Source organism: Physella acuta, unplaced genomic scaffold (assembly GCF_028476545.2).
Source record: "Physella acuta isolate Inbredline_101_S28 unplaced genomic scaffold, ASM2847654v3 ptg000160l, whole genome shotgun sequence".
NCBI lineage: Eukaryota > Metazoa > Mollusca > Gastropoda > Physidae > Physella > Physella acuta.
The window spans coordinates 185,123-205,761 of NW_026731679.1; the positions used below are offsets into that span (position 1 = coordinate 185,123).

Here is a 20,639-nt window from a genome sequence, read left to right on the forward strand (position 1 = left end):
TACATATAGAATGAATTTTTTTGAGTATTTAAATTTGAGAAAATCGTTTGTGTAAAACATCATTTAGACTACAACTTCTAGAAAACCTTTAATGACATATACCACTTTCATATAGCTGGTCTCATAAATGAACTTTTTCATGTTCACTTAATTGAGAACGTTGAAAAAACCATGTACGGCCAAAAATAGTTTTTTATGTGTAGTTAAACTATTCTGAGTAAATCATTTAGGATTAACATCAAATTCATTTGGATTTTTTCCCAAATGAACAAAATTGTCTTAATAAATCACACTTACAAGCAAACTTTATAGGACAAACATCACATTCATATGTGGCGTTTCATCTGAATGAATATTTTTTTGTGTTCTTAAATTAGAATATTGAGAAAACATTTTATTAAACATCACATTCATGAGGTTAATCTCCTGAATGAACCTTTTTATGTGTTCTTAAATGTGAACTATTTGAAAATCTTTTCAGACAAACATCACATTCATATGGCTTATCTCCACAATGAACAATTTTATGTCGAAAGAGATCCTTCATATCCACAAATGTTTTATGACAAACATAACATTCATGTGACCTTTTTAATGAATGAACTTTTTAATGATGTAATAGATTATTCTTATTTGCAAAGATTTTAGGTCAAACATCACAATTATACACCTGTTCTCCTGAATGAATCTTTTTATGTTTACCTAAGTTAGATTTTCGAGTAAACCTTTTATGACAAACATCACATTCATACGGCTTATCTCCAGAATGAACATTTTTATGTTTTTTTAAATCAGAATTTCTAGAAAACCTTTTATGACAAACATCACATTCATGTGGTTTATCTCCTCATTGAACTTTTTTATGTTCTCTTAAATGATAACTAAATGAAAATCTTTTCAGACAAACATCACATTCATATGGTTTATCTGCAGAATGAAATTTTTTATGTTTTTTTAAATCAGAATTTCTAGAAAACCTTTTATGACAAACATCACATTCATGTGGTTTATCTGCAGAATGAATAATTTTATGTCGTAATAGATCTTTCTTCTCCACAAAGATTTTATGACAAACACCACATTCATGTTGTCTTTCTCCTAAATGAATCTTTTTTATATTTATTTAAGTTAGAACTACAAAAAAATCTTCTATGACAAACATCACATTCATATGGCTTATCTCCAGAATGAACATATTTGTGTTTACTGAAACCAGAACTTTGAGAAAACCTTTTATGACAAACATCACAATTATATACCTTTTCTCCTGAATGCTTCTTTTTATGCGTACTTAAGTTAGACCTTTGAGAAAACTTCTTATGACAAACATCACATTCATATGGCTTATCTCCAGAATGAACATTTTTGTGATATGATAAATTTATCTTCTGACTAAACTTTTTATGACAAACATCACATTCATATGGCTTATCTCCAGAATGAACTTTTTTATGTTCTCTTAAATGATAACTAGATGAAAATCTTTTCAGACAAACATCACATTCATGTGGTTTATCTCCTAAATGAATCTTTTTATGTTTTCTTAAATCAGAACTTTCTGAAAACCTTTTATGACAAACATCACAATTATATGCCTTTTCTCCTGAATGCTTCTTTTTATGTGTACTTAAGTTAGACCTTTGAGAAAACTTCTTATGACAAACATCACATTCATATGGCTTATCTCCAGAATGAACATTTTTGTGATATGATAAATTTATCTTCTGACTAAACTTTTTATGACAAACATCACATTCATATGGCTTATCTCCAGAATGAACTTTTTTATGTTCTTTTAAATGATAACTATATGAAAATCTTTTCAGACAAACATCACATTCATGTGGTTTATCTCCTAAATGAATCTTTTTATGTTTTCTTAAATCAGAACTTTCTGAAAACCTTTTATGACAAACATCACATTCATGTGGCTTATCTCCTGAATGCACTTTTTTATATTTTTCTAAATAAGAATTTGTAGAAAATCTTTTATGACAAACATCACATTTATGTGGCCTTTTTCCTATATGAATCATAATATGTTGATTTAAGTTAGAACTATTTGAAAACCTTTTATGACAAACATCACATTCATATGGCCTTATTCCTGAATGAATCCTGTTATGTTGATTTAAGTTAGAACTTTGAGAAAACCTTTTATGACAAACATGACATTCATACGGCTTAACTCCAGAATGAACATATTTGTGTTTACTTAAACCAGAACTATGAGAAAACCTTTTATGACAAACATCACAATTATATGGCTTTTCTCCTGTATGAATATTTTTATGTTGATTTAAGTTAGAACTTTGAGAAAACCTTTTAAGACAAACCTCACACTTATATGGCTTATCTTCAGAATGAACATTTTTATGCATATTACTTTCAGAACTTTGAGAAAATGTTTGATTATAATAAATAATTTTATTTCCGTTGTCCCTAGACAATTGTAGATTTTCTTCAAGTTTATTTTCTTGTTTATCCTCAAAAAATAAAAATTCTGTTGTGAAATCTTGTTTTAAATTTTCAGAAGATGATAATTCTGGTTTTAAATTTTCAGATGGTGAAAATACTGCTGATGCAGCTGGTTTCTTATTAATTTTTTCAATTGAAAATGTAATTTCAGGTTTAACATCTTGAGAAGTATTAAATGACATGTTAGGTTTTATATCCTGAACATTAAAAAATGATAATTCTGGTTTTATGTCATTAGAAGAAGAAAATTCTGAATTAAAATCAGGTTTAACATCTTGATAAGTTTTAAATGACATGTTAGGTTTTATATCCTGGAAATTAATCAATGTCAATAATTCTGTTTTGATGTCAGCAGAAGAAGAAAAATCTGGTGTAACATCAGGTTTAACATCTTGAGTGGTTTTAAATGTCATGTCAGGTTTTATATTCTGAAAATTATAAAATGACAATAATTCTGTATTGATGCCAGCAGAAGATGAAAATATGGTCAATAGATCTGGTTTCAAATCTTCAGAAGATGAAAATTCTGTCAATTCATTTGACTGTATATCTACAGTAGATGAAACTGCAGCTAACACATCTGTTTCCACCTCCATGCTGGACAGCTTCTTAGATATGAACTGATGATTAAAAAAATGTAAATGTTAAACTGGTGGTTAAATAACCAAAACAACTTATTATTTATAACATGGCAAAATTTGTAACACATGCCAGACTTTTGTCAGTCTGATTACTAATGATTACTTAGATGTAATTTTAAAATAGACAACCAGTAATGCAAAGCAATCAGGACTGCAGATTAATATCTTAAGCTACCAGTTTCTTAAAAATTATTTTCAAAAATAGAAATACTAAGATATTAATAACAAAAAATCAAAACTTGATTTGCTTTAGTTAGTCTTAAAATGTTTGTAATAAGTGCTTAATCTTTTACAAATATGTAATAAAAGTTTTGAAATTAATTTTAACCACATTTCTAAACTGTTATAAATAACTTAATAAACACTTGCTTTCTTCAGGTAGCTTGGTACTAATTTTTTTTTAGTTTAGTGACAATATTTGTACACAATAGGACTTGTAAGTACTTGTTCTCTCTCACTTAAATTTAAGTCCTGTTAGCCGGGGAGAGATAAAAAAATATGAACTAAATCAATTGTTGTGTACAGGATTTATATTGATAACAAAAAAACATGGCAGTTTCAAGATTTAAAAATCATCAACAGCTTCCTTAATGCAACAATTGTAAAAACTTTCAATGCTATTTTATTCGTATGGCTGGGAACTAATATATGTGCATGCATAAAAGTTTTGTGTATATGGATTTATTAATTTGTTTACAGGTAGTGCAATGAAGGCTAGGAGACGTTATTGTTACTCTACTCATCTGGTTTAGCCTTTGTAAACTACGGAAAGAACACAACACTAATGGTGTCCTCTTCCAGTTTTAGAATATAAAGAAATGAGCTTTTTCATTAAAATTTGATTTAGATCTAGATTTTATAAATTTACTTATCAAGACCTACACTATGAAATGTATACAATTTTCCCTGTCAAACTAACAGAGGTTGCACACACGTGACCAAAACCACATGATGTTTTCATCCGCCACCATGTTGATGCCCTAGCCTAGCACTGGTCTTCTCTATGTATTTTATAAAGCTAGTCCCTAAGTTTATTTTAAAAACCAGCCACCCGCAGAACAGCAACAATATTTGAAGAAACTTAAATTATTCAGGAACCTTTTTTTTTTTGCTTTTTGTCCAGCTGATAGACAATATGAATAATAATAAATAACTGACAAAAATGTAAACATCTATCTGAATCTATCCAATCAAAAGTGAAAACCACAACTCCAGAGAGTCAGCCTCAAGAATACCCAAGATTCTAGAATTTAGATTTAGCTATATACCATATACTAGTTCATTTTAAATACGCAAAAATGCACTTAACGTGACTTAACAGATGGACTTGTGATTATTTATGAAGACATTGGAAGCCTAGGGCTAGTAGTTGTGGCCAAAGTAAGATCATTCTTTATTATTTAGATCTAGTAATATTTAGATTGCTAGCATATTTAATTTATTATATTATATTCTAATGCCCAGTAATACACTTGTAAGCTGTCACACTGTTAAAGTGTACTCAGTAGATAGATCTAGATGATTAACTCAAGTCACACTACATTAACTATGAAACACCATTTACTTGATGAACACTGTTAAAACTTAAATTTTAAAGCATGACTTAAGATCACACAATTTCTTTAATTTTGCCTTGTCCTCTTCTTCTTCTTCTTCTTCGTTCTTAATTATTAGTGTTGAAGGGGATCGAGATTTATCTGCCAGTGGGTTTGAACTCGAGACTTTGTTCGAATTTATCAACCATGAGCTTTTTGCCGACTCGACCACGCCTCCAACACAATTAAGCGTTACGTGTCAACTGGTTATGCGCCATAGAGGCCATTGACTCCGATTTCAGCCTGCTTTTCTTTTTGGATTTGCTTCCATAGCCTTTGTCCAACCAAGAACAAACTACAAGGCAGTAGTTGTTTAATTTTGGAGTTGTCTCTCCTAGAAGAGTGGCTGTCCCCAGCTAACGAGCCTCATCTACCCGAGGGTTCGAACTCGAGACTTTTCGGTTTAGCAACCATGAGCTTTACCGACTCGACCACGCCGACCCCCCTTGTCCTCTGAATTTACCTAGACTAATACTATAAAATAATGTTAGCACTTATATTTGCTACTCAAAATATTTAGACTATATATTACTATATTTAATAATGGGCCTAAATATGTTTTTTTTTAAATTATTCATACCCAGTTAACTTACAGCAGACATCAATAATTTTAATTGCTTGAATTCTATTTATAATTATAGCCACAGCAGGGTAATTTGTAAGCCTACTTGATTTATTTTGCAGGTCTGGGTATTCACTGAAAGCATTATAAAAGCCTTTGTGTTGAGCCATGGATTTTGAGTGACCAAGGTGGACTGATTATTGCCACCTGCTCCAATTGTATGGACGGATATGCAAAACTTTTTCTAATGTAGTAAAATTATCAATAAAAAAAAACCAGAATAAATGAATTGATTTTATTTGTTTTATATTTAAAAATTTACAAACTGAACCTTAAAAAAGTTGAATGGCAACAACAAAAGAAGCATATCTTAATGAACTAGATAAAATTAATTTTAAAAAATAACACTTTGTGCAGGTCAGTGCATTTTAAAATTCAAATTAATGTTCATGTTGACAGCTAATATCCAATGGGTAAGTGTTGAGGGTCTGATTACTGCTGCATTGAATATTTGCATTACCTACACCCATATCCAATGGGTAAGTGTTGAGGGTCTGATTACTGCTGCATTGAATATGTTTTATTACCTACATCCATATCCAAGATAAGATATGAATAGTGGGTTTACCTGGCTTAGTTGAATAGCAGAAATATTACAACTAGAACATACTACATTTTACAATAATGTGCTTACTTGTAATATTGACTGACTAGATCTAGTAGTACTACTAATTTGTAACCATGCTAAAGGCACTTTTAGTAGCCTAATTACTAGATCTAGTAGTAGTTTATATTGAATATAGATTGACTATGTATCAGATACAAATGTAAATAAACCGGGAGTGATCTCCCCTAAACTTTCTCGAATATTCTTATATAAAATAACAGGGGATGGAAACTCGGGCTATAGACATGATTTTTAATCCATTTTAAATACTTAAAGTTTTAAAAATAGAATAAAATCTCGTAGACAAATTAATTGCACACCAAGTGAACGCAAATAAAAAAAGCGCGAAATAGTGCGCAATATTATTAGTACTTTAAAAATTTACATTAGTTTTTTGAGAAATCGGAAGTAGCGTAAATTACTACTTCCAGTCAACGGAAATTACTCAAAATTTAACAGAAGGTAGAGAATTAGATCTTTTACTTACATGTGAAATTTCATTTATCTATCTGAAATAGTACTCAAGTTATAGGCTTTTAAAAAATTCAAAGTAGGAAAAGTACCACTTCCGGTTATCGGAAATCGCTCAAAAGTTGATACGGATCTACGATTTTGATAAAATACTTATATATGAAATTTCATCAACCTAGCTGTAACGGTACTCAAGTTATCGTGTTTACACACGGACAGACACACACACGGACAGACACACACACACACAGACATACGGACAAGATTGCAAAATTATGTTTTTCCGTATCAGTGAGGTGTAAAACGTCGAGATTTGTAAAAATCTCGATTTTTTTTTTGCACGATTACAATACTTTCTCTATATTTTACTATTTGCTCTTTTTTACTTTCTCGTATATACGTAGTATAGAGAAAGTATTGTAATCGTGCAAAAAAAAAAAATCGAGATTTTTACAAATCTCGACGTTTTACACCTCACTGATACGGAAAAACATAATTTTGCAATCTTGTCCGTATGTCTGTGTGTGTGTGTGTCTGTGTGTGTGTCTGTCCGTGTGTAAACACGATAACTTGAGTACCGTTACAGCTAGGTTGATGAAATTTCATATATAAGTATTTTATCAAAATCGTAGATCCGTATCAACTTTTGAGCGATTTCCGATAACCGGAAGTGGTACTTTTCCTACTTTGAATTTTTTAAAAGCCTATAACTTGAGTACTATTTCAGATAGATAAATGAAATTTCCCATGTAAGTAAAAGATCTAATTCTCTACCTTCTGTTAAATTTTGAGTCATTTCCGTTGACTGGAAGTAGTACTTTACGCTACTTCCGATTTCTCAAAAAACTAATGTAAATTTTAAAAGTAATAATAATATTGCGCACTATTATGCGCTTTTTTATTTGCGTTCACTTGGTGTGCAATTAATTTGTCTACGAGATTTTATTCTATTTTTAAAACTTTAAGTATTTAAAATGGATTAAAAATCATGTCTATAGCCCGAGTTCCCATCCCCTGTTATTTTATATAAGAATATTCGAGAAAGTTTAGGGGAGATCACTCCCGGTTTATTACTTATTAAAATATAAAAGAAGCTAGAGTAAAGTTCCACGTGAGATCACACAGCGATTTGAGGTATTTGAGATATTCATGTTTAGTGACGAACCTGCTTGGGATCAACTTTTCCCACTTTTTTTTTTGCTTGAGATCACCTGTCCCTGCTTGGGATCACTAGCGTATTTTTTACGTTTTGATCCAATTTTAACAATTGAATTAACATTTTACACATTTAAACGTGTTGTTGATTGTATAATTAATTAATAGATTGCAAAACCAAATAAAAAAACATGTTAAGTAAATTTATTAACTACACATTACGGATGACCCAGTGATGACTCAAGGGACGCAACTATAACAATCATAACAAAGGGACGTAACAATCACTAACAAGACATAACTTAACATTTGCTTAACATATGATTGGATGAGAGACACAAACTAGATTTAGAAGAGGTAGATGATCGAAATAATTTAAAACAACAGAAAAAAATAGAAAGTATACAGATTCTAGGCTTAGCTTGAAATATAGAGCATCTAGATCTAGGCTAGTCTAGTTCAAGTCGTAGGTGTACTCAGCGAGGTTAAAACACAAAAATCGTTACCCCAGCTGAGATCACCCCCATTTCACCTCTAAGATTGTTTTAATAGCCTTAACTACAGTATTTTCAGTGTCCCGCACATAGGGTTGCCAGGTGTCCAGTTTTGAACTGGACAGTCCAGTATTTGAGCAGACTGTCCAGGATAAAATAAATATAAATACTGGACAAGTATTATACTTGTCCAGTATTTATATTTCTTCTTCTGCTTTGCGGCATACCTGAGAAGGAAAAGATGGAAAGGTGTCCAGTATTTTCGGAAAAGGTATCTGCAACCCTACCCGCACATAAATAGAAGCTATTTATAGTTAACCTAGTTATAAAAAGCTTTGATTGGTTGGTTTTATTCATCTCATCCGGGACCTAGTGCTTTTCATAGGGGGGAACTAGCATGGCCTACGACGCCATACCTCGAAACTTGAAAATTTAAAAACTCGTCTTCCAGAAGGAGGGAAACAAAAGAATTTGACCTGGATATATTTAGAAATGGACATGTTTACAGCGGGTCTAGCCCGTAGTGTCGAAACGAAAGTAGAAAAATTTTAGTATTGTCCGTACTGTCGAAATAATTTTTTGCTATTTAAAATATTAGATATTGATTATAGTTATAAACGTTTTTGATTTCTTCAAAATATATCACAAATACAATATGTAATTTTGTGTATTAAAAAAAAAATAATCGCAACGTAAATCGGTGTTACAAAATAATCGTACGTGTTAATACTCGATTATTATAAGGGAAAAAAATGTCTAAAACAAGAACCAAAACAAAAAATTACTAAAACAAATAAAATTTTATATTCCTTCGTTTTTGAATTTACAAAAACTGAAATCGTCATTTAAAAACTCAGTTAATGGCATTTTTACAAGCTTTTATTTAACTTGATTGCTCGTGCTATTTCTCTCATGTCTGAGTCAGAGTTTCTTTCAGGCATCTCTTCTGGGGGGGGGGGGGGGGATTTAATGGATTTTATATAAAAAAAACATTCTTTTAACAGTGTCCGCTTTCCCCCCCCCCCCCCCCAGGTGAAAAAAAGTCTGGAAGAAACACTGGCCTGGGTGGAAACTTTGCTAACAAAAAACAAAATTATACCCGAACCGATGGGGTTAAACTTGAATGTCACTTAGGTTAGATCTGATAATGCAATGTGCCACGAACTTTGACATAATTAGAGGTGTTTTGTTCCTTTTTAAAATTAATTAAATATTTCTATGGCCTATAGTGCACACTTACTTATAATTTAAGGCCTATATATAATAAATATAAGCCTTTTTAAAAAAAAGAAAAACGTAAATAGTAACAAAATATATGCGTGCACTATAAAGATGTATGGGACGGAGTGGTCTAGCGGTAGAGTTCGAATCCGGGTTCAAGTCAGTAGAGTCCCTGAGTCCACCCAACTCTGATGGGTACCTAACTCACGTTAGGGAAAGTAAAGGCGGCTGGGCATAGTGCTGACCACACTATCTCTTCATATGCCGAGGTCACAGAAACAAGTGAACTCTACTCAGTGGCGTAGCGAGGTCGAGTGTCACCCAACCAGAGGCGTTGAGACCCTCCCCGGGGACAAACTTTCAAGTTTTCGATTTGCACCCCCCCTCAAGTTTTTCTCTATATATTTTGCTATTTTTTGCCTTGGTGTTACCCCCCTAAATGGTGTCACCCGGTGCGGTCCGCACCCCTGCCCCCCCCCCCCCTCGCTACGCCCCTGACTCTACTTCACTTGCCCCATAGACCGTCAGGTTTGAAAGGGAAACTTTACTTTACTTACTAAAAAGATGTAGATCTAGAACTAAAACATAATGACAAAAAATTATTAGCTTTAAACATAATATTGCACCATATTTACATAACTGTTCGTGACTATATATACACCCTTCTCCCATGCATAATATACAGCGATCCATGCTCTATTTATATTATATATATTTGGTTTATATAAAATGTGGTGCATTAATTATTGTGTTTAAAGATAGTCATTTTATTTTATTCTTTTTTTAAGACAGTTGTTATATTTTTTATCAGTATTATTCAACAAATTTAATTTATATCAGTCTCATTTTGTTGCGACCGGGCACCCAAAAACATTTCAAAGTGCAATATTTAACTTTAATTGTGTTTTTCAAGGTTTCTAATTCTAATCTAAATTTAGATGGGTTAGCTGAGCCTAGTTTGAAGTCTTGAGTAGCCTATATGTTAAATGGCCCACTCTCCTGTCACCTGTCTATATAAAAAGGTTGGTTATTGGGCGTTTGACTGCTATCCGTAGGTCTTGAGTTTAGATCCCAGAATCAAGTACTTAGGACGTATCTGAGTTGACTCAGATCTGATGGGTACCTGACTATGTTTAATAAAGGTCATAGAACCGACCACATTATTATTATCACTTCTTATGGGTCTTCAATGGTCACGGAAACAGGAAAACTCTTCTTTGAAGTATGCCCTACTTACTGCAAGGTCCGAAATGGTATTTCCACGTGCTTTATTTTTCTGTAAAATGATTATTATTGTAGTTCAAATTGAATTTCTCCGACGAAGTTTAAACTTAGAAATCTTTTTATTTTTTAATAAGGGGTCATCCATAAATGACCTCACGCTTCCCCCTACCCTCCGTCACACATCTTCACAAAAATCAAGACCCCCCCCTAAATGACGTCACAACCTCAGTCTACAACCCCCCCCCCCCCTTAAAATTGCTGTAGAATTTTTCTTATAACATCGATATTTTTCCAAAATCTTGTCAGAACTAGATGTATGTCAACGGGAACAGGGCATTTCCACCCTGTCAATTACCCCCTGGATATTCCCCCCCCCCCGACATTACCCCCCCCAGAGTAATTACCCCCCTGTCAATTACCCCCCCCCCTGTCAATTACCCCCCGCCCAGTAGGACATTACCCCCCCCCCCCGGACAGGGTTAGAGTTAGGGTTAGAGCTAGGTTTAGGGTTAGGGTTAGGGCTAGGGCTAGGGCTAGGGTTAGGGTTAGGGTTAGGGTTAGGGTTAGGGTTAGGGTTAGGTTTCAGGGCTAGGGTTAGGTTTAGGGTTAGGGCTAGGTTTAGTGTTAGGGTTAGGGTTAGGTTTTAGGGTTAGGGTTAGGGTTAGGGCTAGGTTTAGGGCTAGGGTTAGGGTTAGGGTTTGGGTTTGGGTTAGGGTTAGGTTTTAGGGCTAGGGTTAGGGTTAGGGTTAGGGCTAGGGCTAGGGTTAGGATTAGGCAGAGGCGTATCCAGGTTTTCGTTGTAGGGGGAGCGAAAAGAGCAAAAATAGGCGCCGAATTTTCAACACGTTCTTAATACATGTATTATATATATATATATATATATATATATATATATATATATATATATATATATATATATATATATATATATATATATATATATATATATATATATATATATATATATATATATATATATATATATATATATATATATATATATATATATATATATCAATCATTAATTCTCTATGATGTAAAATAAATTGAAAGTAGCACTCTGAAGAAATAAGAAAAAACACGCAATGTTGGCCGACAAAACAAAAATTGTATCAATCTAAACAATATATATATATATATATATATATATATATATATATATATATATATATATATATATATATATATATATATATATACACTACAACCAAAAACAATGATCGTAACACAATCTGTTTTGTAATTCTTGTAAACAAAATTTCTTACATAATAATTCCTGGGAAATTATTTAAGACAAGAGAAATAGGGGAAATAATCACTCTCTTAATATAAATATGTATATATCTACACATTTACTTATAAATGTCAAAATAAATAAATAATTACTTAAAAATATAATGAAATTGTTTAAGACTATTCGTGTTTACAAAATGATTTTGTCTATAATAAGAATTTAATATATCGTCATCATAAATGCTAAAGTATTACAGCATAATGAAAGTTTTTATAATCAGAGTTGGTATAAAAGCACGCTTTTCGATATATAAGAAAAAACGTTCGGAATAGCAGCCTACAAATATCTAAATATCGGTCTTTCAGTTCAATACACATTTTAATTAACTACTGCTTCCTTGTGTTCTTTACAGATAATTTTGTTTTAACATAGTGATAGGTATGGATTAGATCACTGTATTGATCACACACCTTTTTACTGTTAATTTCAAAAACAATATTCACAGAGTTTTACGTTTAAAAAGCTAATTTTCTGGCGGCATGGTACTATGGTACATCATTACGCGTTCTCTACATGTACTTAACAGATCAGTTCGGGGTGGGTTGGGGGGGGGGGGGGGGGGGGGGGGGAAATGGGTTCAACTTCATTCACCACTGTCCGTTCACTTTAGGTCAATTATCCAACCCAGTGTATACCTAGGTGTGACATTAATGTCGTTCTACACAATTGTGGTGGTGAGGTGTGTGTGTGGGGGGTGGGGGGGGGGGGGAGATAACCAACTCAGAGTGAACATAGCGTCAGTTTTTAGATGACTGTTCTAAACATACATATATATTACACAAATATATATTACACAAATATATATTACAGAAATAGATTTAAATAAGTAGCACTGGTATTTTGACAATATTTTTTTTACAGAAGGGTCCATGGGCGTGGGAGGGGGGGGGGGGGGTTGTAACTGTTTCATATAATTTGTAATCGTAATCACTATCGCCCAAACTTTTTCTGTATTGCAATTTTTTTAAAATTAATCACACGATTCAAACTGTATATATAAAGTAATTATGTGTGAAGTTTTATGTATAACATTTTCTAATTCAATTATTCGTAAGCAAATACATTATACAGTTGCCTTAAACTTAACACCCCTCTTGCCAAGTGGTACTACCGTAGAGGTATTTTAAACATTGCAATACATCGTAATGGTTATTTTTAGAATGGCAAACTGATGCAGCTGTTAATACGTGTTGTAAACGTAGACACTACTAGACTATAACAATAAAGCTTAATTGCTGCATGAAAAGAAATCTTGTGATTTACATAGATGTGCCGACCAAAAATATTTTTTTTAACAAATATCATTGTTTAAAACTTTCAATTTAAAAAGTTTTCAAAAAGGCGCCACTTTGCTGGAAATGGCCAGAGGGGGAGCGGCCGCTCCCCCTGCTCCCCCCCTGCGTACGCTACTGGGATTAGGGTTAGGGCTAGGGTTAGAGTTAAGATTAGGGTTAGGGCTAGGGTTAGTGTTAGAGCTAGTTTTAGGGTTAGGGTTGTGTCTAGCTTTGGTTTTGGTTTTGTGTGAAGTTTTAGGCTAAGGTGGATTCTTAGGTTTTGGTCTTTTTCTTAAGGTTTGGATTAAAGTAGTATATAGGCATAAACTTCTAGTTAGAGTTAGGATTTTAACTTGAAAGGGGGGGGGGGGGTAATTCCCCGGGGGGGGGGATTGACAAGGGGGTAATTGACGGGGGGGGCGGACACTGTCGAAAGTATATATTTTCTATATAAATTCCATTTTGTTCGGGGGGGGGGGCGGTGAAAGAGATGCCTAGAAGAAACTCTGCCTGGAAGAAACTCTGCCTGGAAGAAACTTTGTTCTTGTATTTGTTCTCTCTGAAATTGATTAAACCATCATAAAGAAGTCGCAACCCACCTTGCCGAGCTTTGACTTACGTTGGTATTGTTTTCTGTACTACTAGGCATGCTGCCCAGCTTCGCTTAGGCTTTCGAAAACATTGAGAATTTGAATGCTTAATTAATTCGCCCGAAGGTCGGTCTACGACCTCAAGAGTTATGAAGAGGTTCCTCCGTGGACATTTTTTTTCGATTTATAGCTCATATAAGGTACCGGTCAGTCGAGGTCAGTTTTGACCCCCACATCGTAGACTTTTCGGCCAACCGGCCCCCGTGTTCTGTCGCACCAAGGCAAGATCATGCCAAATTTGAAGCGCCTGCGGCGCCGGGAAGTGCCCTATCGGACACCCGACAATCTAGATCTAGAGCTAGATTCCTAAAAGAATTTTTTTTTTAAGTTTAGCCCGAGCATAATAAAAAAGAATACATTAACCAAGCTGACTTGCTGTGTCTCGAACCCGCACCACCTGCGTGGTTTAATGTACACTAACATCTCCGCTATTTAGGCACCTTATAAGATACGGAGAATGAAAGACGTATTTTAAAATCTTAACTTACGCGAATATGCCTATTCTTTCAAATTAATTTTTTATCCCAAATTAGCCAGTTCATAACAAAGATTTTGTATAAAATAAATAAGTCTTGAAATAGTTTAGTCCTAATATAGAAATTTATTTTTGGAATTGATTTTAGAGAAGTTAGAGTCTAAATCTAGATCTTAGCGTCTACGTCTAGATCTAGTTATTGCGTAGATTTAGATTTAGTCTAGATCTAGAATCTCTAGATCTAGAATCCAAATACATAAAATAAATTTTATGAGTTTAGGCCGGAAAAATTGTATTGTATACATTTCATAGTGTACGTAGATCTAAATCAAATTTGAATGAAATAGTTCATTTCTTTTCATTCTAAACACGGCAGATGACGTCATTAGTTAATGTATAAGCAATAGTGACGTCACAGTTTTATGCGTTCTTTTTCACATATATTAATGCTTTTCCGGTTGCATAAATAATACTGTTTCTCTATATTCGAATACGCCTTTATTTTTTATTTTTCTTCTTTAAATAATTTTGTGGTTATACATTTAAAACATCTAACATATTATTTTCAACAAAAGTCCGTAAAAAGTTCTCGATATATCGCTGCCGATTCTGACGTGATGTCCGGCGAAAATTTTTTGCGGACAGAGAAAGAGAGAGAGAGAGAGAGATGTGCGAACGTGGGGATTTATATATTAGGATTGTCATCGTGGATTCTGGGGCTAATCGCTTAAAGTTTGTCAATATTAGTGAATGAGGCTGACCAGGCGAAATTTTGTTTTTCTCTGGGTCACGAGTAAACTTTTCTTCGTCAGATTCTTGTATCTTACCTTGCATCAGAGTGGATGTACTTGAGAAAGTTGGCATTGGAGTAACTCAGCCTTTTAGAGCGGCAAATAGATTGCGGGGGTGAACATGTACAACACTATTTTAGTTAACGAGTAATATACTTGACGTGTAACTAACTAGTACCTACTTATAAAGTTCATGAAGTCTACATCGGTGTTAGAGCCAGAAAGTATTTTATTACCGGTTACTAACAAACATTAGGGTACTCTTGTAAATTCCCTAAATCTGACATCCTCACCTACTTCTGTAATAAAGGTGATCCACTTCCTCCAAGCAAAAGTTTGAAATTAATCTGATTAATCCTGTCATAAATGAAGCTCTCGTTGTTCATGAAGCGCCGTAACTAGCATCCCTTTCTGATATTAGACACTTGCCCTAACCCCCCCCCCCCCCCCCATAAACCTCTCGTACATAAAAATCACACTGGTATATTAATCCTTTGCTTTTTATTAAGCACCTGTCGGTGTCATCAAGCCATACATATCTTGCAACATATTACAGCTCAATTAGTTGTACAAGTCCATGTAGTACTTTCAAGCCTATTTACTAGTGATTGAGACATTGTCGCCTGTGCTGGTACCCTACATTTTTAAAAGCTTGTCAGTGGGATATATATACACTTTGCTACAGAGGCGTAGCGCGGGCGTGGAGTGCGAACTAGCGACGTCACTGCTTTGCTATACTTTAATGTATGTGTTAACTATATATATGAAGATTGATAATGTGCATAATTATTTTTTTTAACCTCCCAATACAGATGCATAAAAATATGCAATTTGCAATTCTCTTGAATTACTTTTACTAATACTAGTGTAAATCATAGTAAATGCCAGACATGTTTACTTCACTGTGAGATGAATGCCCTTCCCCCTCCCACTACAAGAAAATTACAGGTGCACAAACTGGCTACTTAAATTTATACTGTAACATGAAGCGATAGTTTACTTGTTTAAAATTTTTATTCACATTAAAAGAATACTTTTGATGCTACAATTAAGTAACAGATCATATAGGTTACAAGTGGACAAGTAAGTAGATAGATAAATCAATATTATCAGATTTCAGTATGCTCAATAACTAGACAAAATGGAATCAATACATACAACCTCCACAATAAATAAAAATTTGATGGCAACAGACAATCTCTAATCCACATCTTAATCTAACAAGTTTTTAATATTATATGACTGTGTGTAACTAGACCTTAGTTTCACACACAAACATAAATATATGCATATATATATATATATATAGATAGAAACACATATTTATAAACAAATACTGCGTAGCAGAATATCTCTACATGAAAGCCAACCTAGTGAAAAAATTGAATTTGCACATTCAATCGCTAAGAAATTCAGCAATAGTATCCAACACCTCCACAAAGACTCCAACTGCCAGATTATCCACAAGTTAACCAGCCCTTTTTCAGTGAGTACAGAAATGTTATTCGCTTTTCACGTATAATGTACATCAGACCAAAAGGGTGGAATTCAGTGGACCCTCACTTAGCTGGAGGTCTAGATATTGAGGATGCTATACTCTCACATTGACAACAACATGCCCAATCCACGCTAAGCAAACTATGATGAACCTTCTTAATATAGGCTTAATGATCAACTGGAAAAAACACAAGTGATAAGAATCAACAACAAACAGGAGTTCCCACTTAGGACACAAGAAATGACTATTTGAGCAAGATCACTTTACACATCTAGGATCTGTTGTAAGAAGATGGGGGAGCAGATGAGGACATCAAAAGACATATCAGCAAAGTATCCAACATCCTCCGCACAATATGGATGTCAAGAGCTGTCTACAGTTTTCCAAATATGACTGTTGAACAGCAATGTAAAATTTGTTCTCCTCTATGGTTCTGAGACTTTCAATAATGAATGGCTGTGTAGCAAACTGAACATCAGGTGGGCTGAAAAAATAACCATCTGTGATGTTCTAACATCCATCTTGAAGAGACGCCTTAATCCTCAGGCTGGTAAATCCTGGGAAACAAAAAATACATATTCTGTAAGAAAATAAAGACAACTGTTTAATCTTTAAAGAGACGCCCTCCACCAGTTGCTGTTATGGTGACATATTAAAACTGAAATATCTTGAGTGTGGAAATTGTACTAAAATAAAGATTGTCTACAAAGGTCTACCCTTTATTTCAAACATTTGTTTGACAATGTGGCTTTGGCAAACATGCTGACTGATATAGCACACATTTTGAATTAACAGTAAGATATCTGAGTTTTTTACATTTAGAATCAATAGTGTCCACATATTAGTTCATGTATGAAAATATCTTTTTTAGTTTAGTTCAACTCATATATAGCCCTACTAAATATTAAAATAAAATAGCATCAAAATTTTTTTTTAGTTACCAGTTATACTGTGATAGCACCTTCCAGCAAGATTTCACTGTTTTATTAATCCAGGTTCGCTGCAGACAAACAAAATGTTTTGGTTAACAAATTAAAAATATCTGTATCACATCACTTAAGTTTATTTAGCCTGCCGGTCCATGGGGCAAGTGCAGTAGAGATAAGCTGTTTCTGTGACTTCAGCATATGAAGGGATAGTGTGGTCAGCACTATGCCCAGTCTCCTTTACTTTTCCTAACGTGAGTTAGGTATCTATCAGAGCAGCTGGGTGAACTCAGGGAAGTTCTGCTGACTTGAATCCAGATTCAAACTTGAGACTTTGGGTTATACCGTCTTGCTCCATAGCTAAGCCACACCATCACCTTACATAATTTGCTTTAAATCAAAGGTTTGCACCCCACTTCTCATTGGGAAGTACATTGCAGTACAGTTGGTGCTTGTTTAGTGTAACCTTAAATTCACAATGATAAATAAACAAATGATTTATAAAATATAACTATATACAAATAATACAGTGTATGTGAGTAGCAGAACATTGGATAACTAACCTGATAGTCTCAAGTTCTAATAATGGGCTCTAGTAACTGGTTGGGAAAATAAAGGTGGCTGAGCATTGTATTGAACTTGACTACACTATCCCTTCCTATGCCAAAGTCAGAGAAACTCATGATCTCTCCATCTGTCCCATGGACCTGAAAGGAAGCTTACGTGTACAAATAAAAAAAAATTAACAAAATACAATCACAACAGTTCAGCTCTACATAATGGTTTTTAATTTATCATTCAGCTTTATTATTCAGTGTTACATTTTTTACTGTTATAATGCAATTAGTTTACCAACAAAAGTTTCACCTTTAATTAAATCAGATTGGAAATTCTTTCATATTTACAATCATACCTGGTTCGTTTCAACCTATCACAGCACTTGGTTTTATTTTTTACTGTAATCATAAACCCATAAGCACAAAACACCTGCAAAACAATGACAAGATCAGTTTACTTTATTATACTACAGTATAAATGGTACTTAAAAGTGATACTAATAATATTACTAATATCTTAATTTAGTTTACACTCTTAAATGGAATACTTAAAATTTAGAATGTAGTATAGTCCTCCACCCCACAGAAGTCACATAAAGGGATCTGAACAATTAACTCTTAAAGTAACATACATGGTAGTACTCTAGCCACTTGAATACAGAGGGTTGTAAATCAGTTGATTGCAGTGTTCTAGAACATTGTTGGTATCTTTGTCCCTGTGTCTGTCTTATTCCTGTCTCCATGTTGAGAGAACCTGAAGATTAAAGTTTTGAAATTAGTAAAAATTTAAATAAAGTGCTTACGTCTAAGGCCCAATGGCATCGCTAGATCAGGTGTCACCCAAGTAACGAGGTTTATCTTTAGTCTGTTAATAATACAGTTGGAACTTGGATGTAGCAATGTTTTCTCTATAGTTAGTACTTTAGAACCTTTACGACATGGTATCACCCCCACCCTCTGGTAATAATTGTCAATTTGTACTTAAAAGACTATTTAACTTTAATTAATCATTAATGGGACTGGCAAAACAACATTTTTCTTCTGTATATTTTGCAATTTTTTGCCTTGGTGTCACCCCCTTAAATAGTGTCATCTGGTGCAGTCTGCACCCCCCACCCGTGCTATGCTAGCTAAGGCAAGGGTTATCAATAAAAATGTTATAAATAAAAAAAAATATTAATAAATTTATAGAAATTAATTATTAATAATGTAATATTATTTATTATAATTCATTAGGCCTATTATTAAATTAATTAATAATAAAATACGCTCAACTGGAGGTGAACGTGAAACGGGGAATAAAATACGTTAAAATAGAGATGTAGATGTAGATCTAATTATTGTGTAATTTACTAATCAGTGCCAAGATCTATTTTATTTTCTACAAAAAGATCTAGATCTAGAGATCTAGATATTTCCCACCAAATCAATTAATTATGTTTTCTGTTGGATCTAGTTTCGGTATCGTAAATTATTTAAGTAAAATAAACAACGATCTTAGCTGTTCGACTACTTAAAAATATTTCAGCGGGATTTTCGACAGTACGGCCAAGTTTAAAATATCTGTACTTTCGTTTCGACACTACGGGCTAATCCCGTTTACAGCAGATATTGGTAGTTTCGTATAAAACATCCAAACAAATATTATACGAAGCGATAAACAGGAATGTGATCCCACCGAGGTTTTGATCTCACGCGGAACTTTACTCTAATACTAATTAAAAAAATATAGGCCAAGACTAGGCTAAAGTAGGCCTAGCTATTTTGAATTTAATTAGATTAATTAAATCTATGTCAGAGTATTTCTGTATATCTGCTACTGCTAGACTCTAGCCTAATGTTAATAGAACCAGTCATTTACCCAATACATTAATTTTGATTGCTATCACTAAATTATTTAGTAAATACAATTATTTAATTGTAGGCCTATAGTTTATTAATATTAGACTATAATTACTTGATTATTAATTAGAACCTAGAGGATATTGATAGTTGATAGTTGGAATACTTCACCAGTAATAGTTTATTTAAAGTTAGACTCATAGGCCCAAGCCTGATTAATTAATTAAATTAAAATTTTATTATTACTTTTTGTCTCTTAGTATTTGTGAAGCCAAATATATTTTAAATTTTATAATAAATCTAGACTAGTAGGCTTAATACATTATAAAAAAAATTTTCTGAGTTAATTTAATAGGCCTAATTAAAATGTTTATAATTTGCTGAAACATCACACCACCTCTATAAATATTCGCCAAAAATTGATTGTGTTTACACTCTCATAGCTGTCGATCTCTTTCCCATTGGTGTAATATAATTTTTTGCAGTGGAATTAAGAAATTATTTAGAATTTCCAGTTCGAGTACAACAGCCTTTCACACAGCAGATCACCTTTTTTAATTTTTGGATAACAACCTCTCTATACAAATTACTTTAAAAAACAACATAATGACAATTGAACAGCCAAGTCTTTAAGGGAACAATTTAAGTCTCTTAATCAGTGTGTGCATTTAATATGGTGTTGTGTCGACTAAAAATGTATATAATTTGGTTTTAATTTTTCTTATAGGTATTGGTAGCCATGTTATTTTAAATGTGTATAATTTTTTAGCTTTTTCTTTGCTCTGTCACTAATATCGTTCAACAAGTAGTAATGTACAAAATGT

At 33.2% G+C, this 20,639-nt stretch overlaps 1 protein-coding gene across 3 annotated transcripts; it reads right to left on the minus strand.

Moving 5' to 3' along the window:
- Positions 1-621: 621 nt before the first annotated feature.
- On the minus strand, positions 622-20,368 carry LOC131935805 (zinc finger protein ZFP2-like). Of its 3 annotated transcripts, none has more exons than XM_059292465.1 (2): positions 20,249-20,368; positions 622-3,098 (listed from the first exon to the last, which is right to left on the minus strand). In XM_059292465.1, exon 2 carries the CDS (start codon positions 3,072-3,074, stop codon positions 1,083-1,085), a length of 1,992 nt encoding a protein of 663 aa, XP_059148448.1. In that variant the 5' UTR covers positions 3,075-3,098; positions 20,249-20,368; the 3' UTR covers positions 622-1,082. The 3 variants fall into 3 exon arrangements, with proteins under 3 accessions (XP_059148448.1, XP_059148445.1, XP_059148446.1); XM_059292462.1 differs by having other exon boundaries at positions 20,213-20,368; XM_059292463.1 differs by lacking the exon at positions 20,249-20,368 and adding an exon at positions 7,580-7,785.
- Positions 20,369-20,639: the final 271 nt, after the last annotated feature.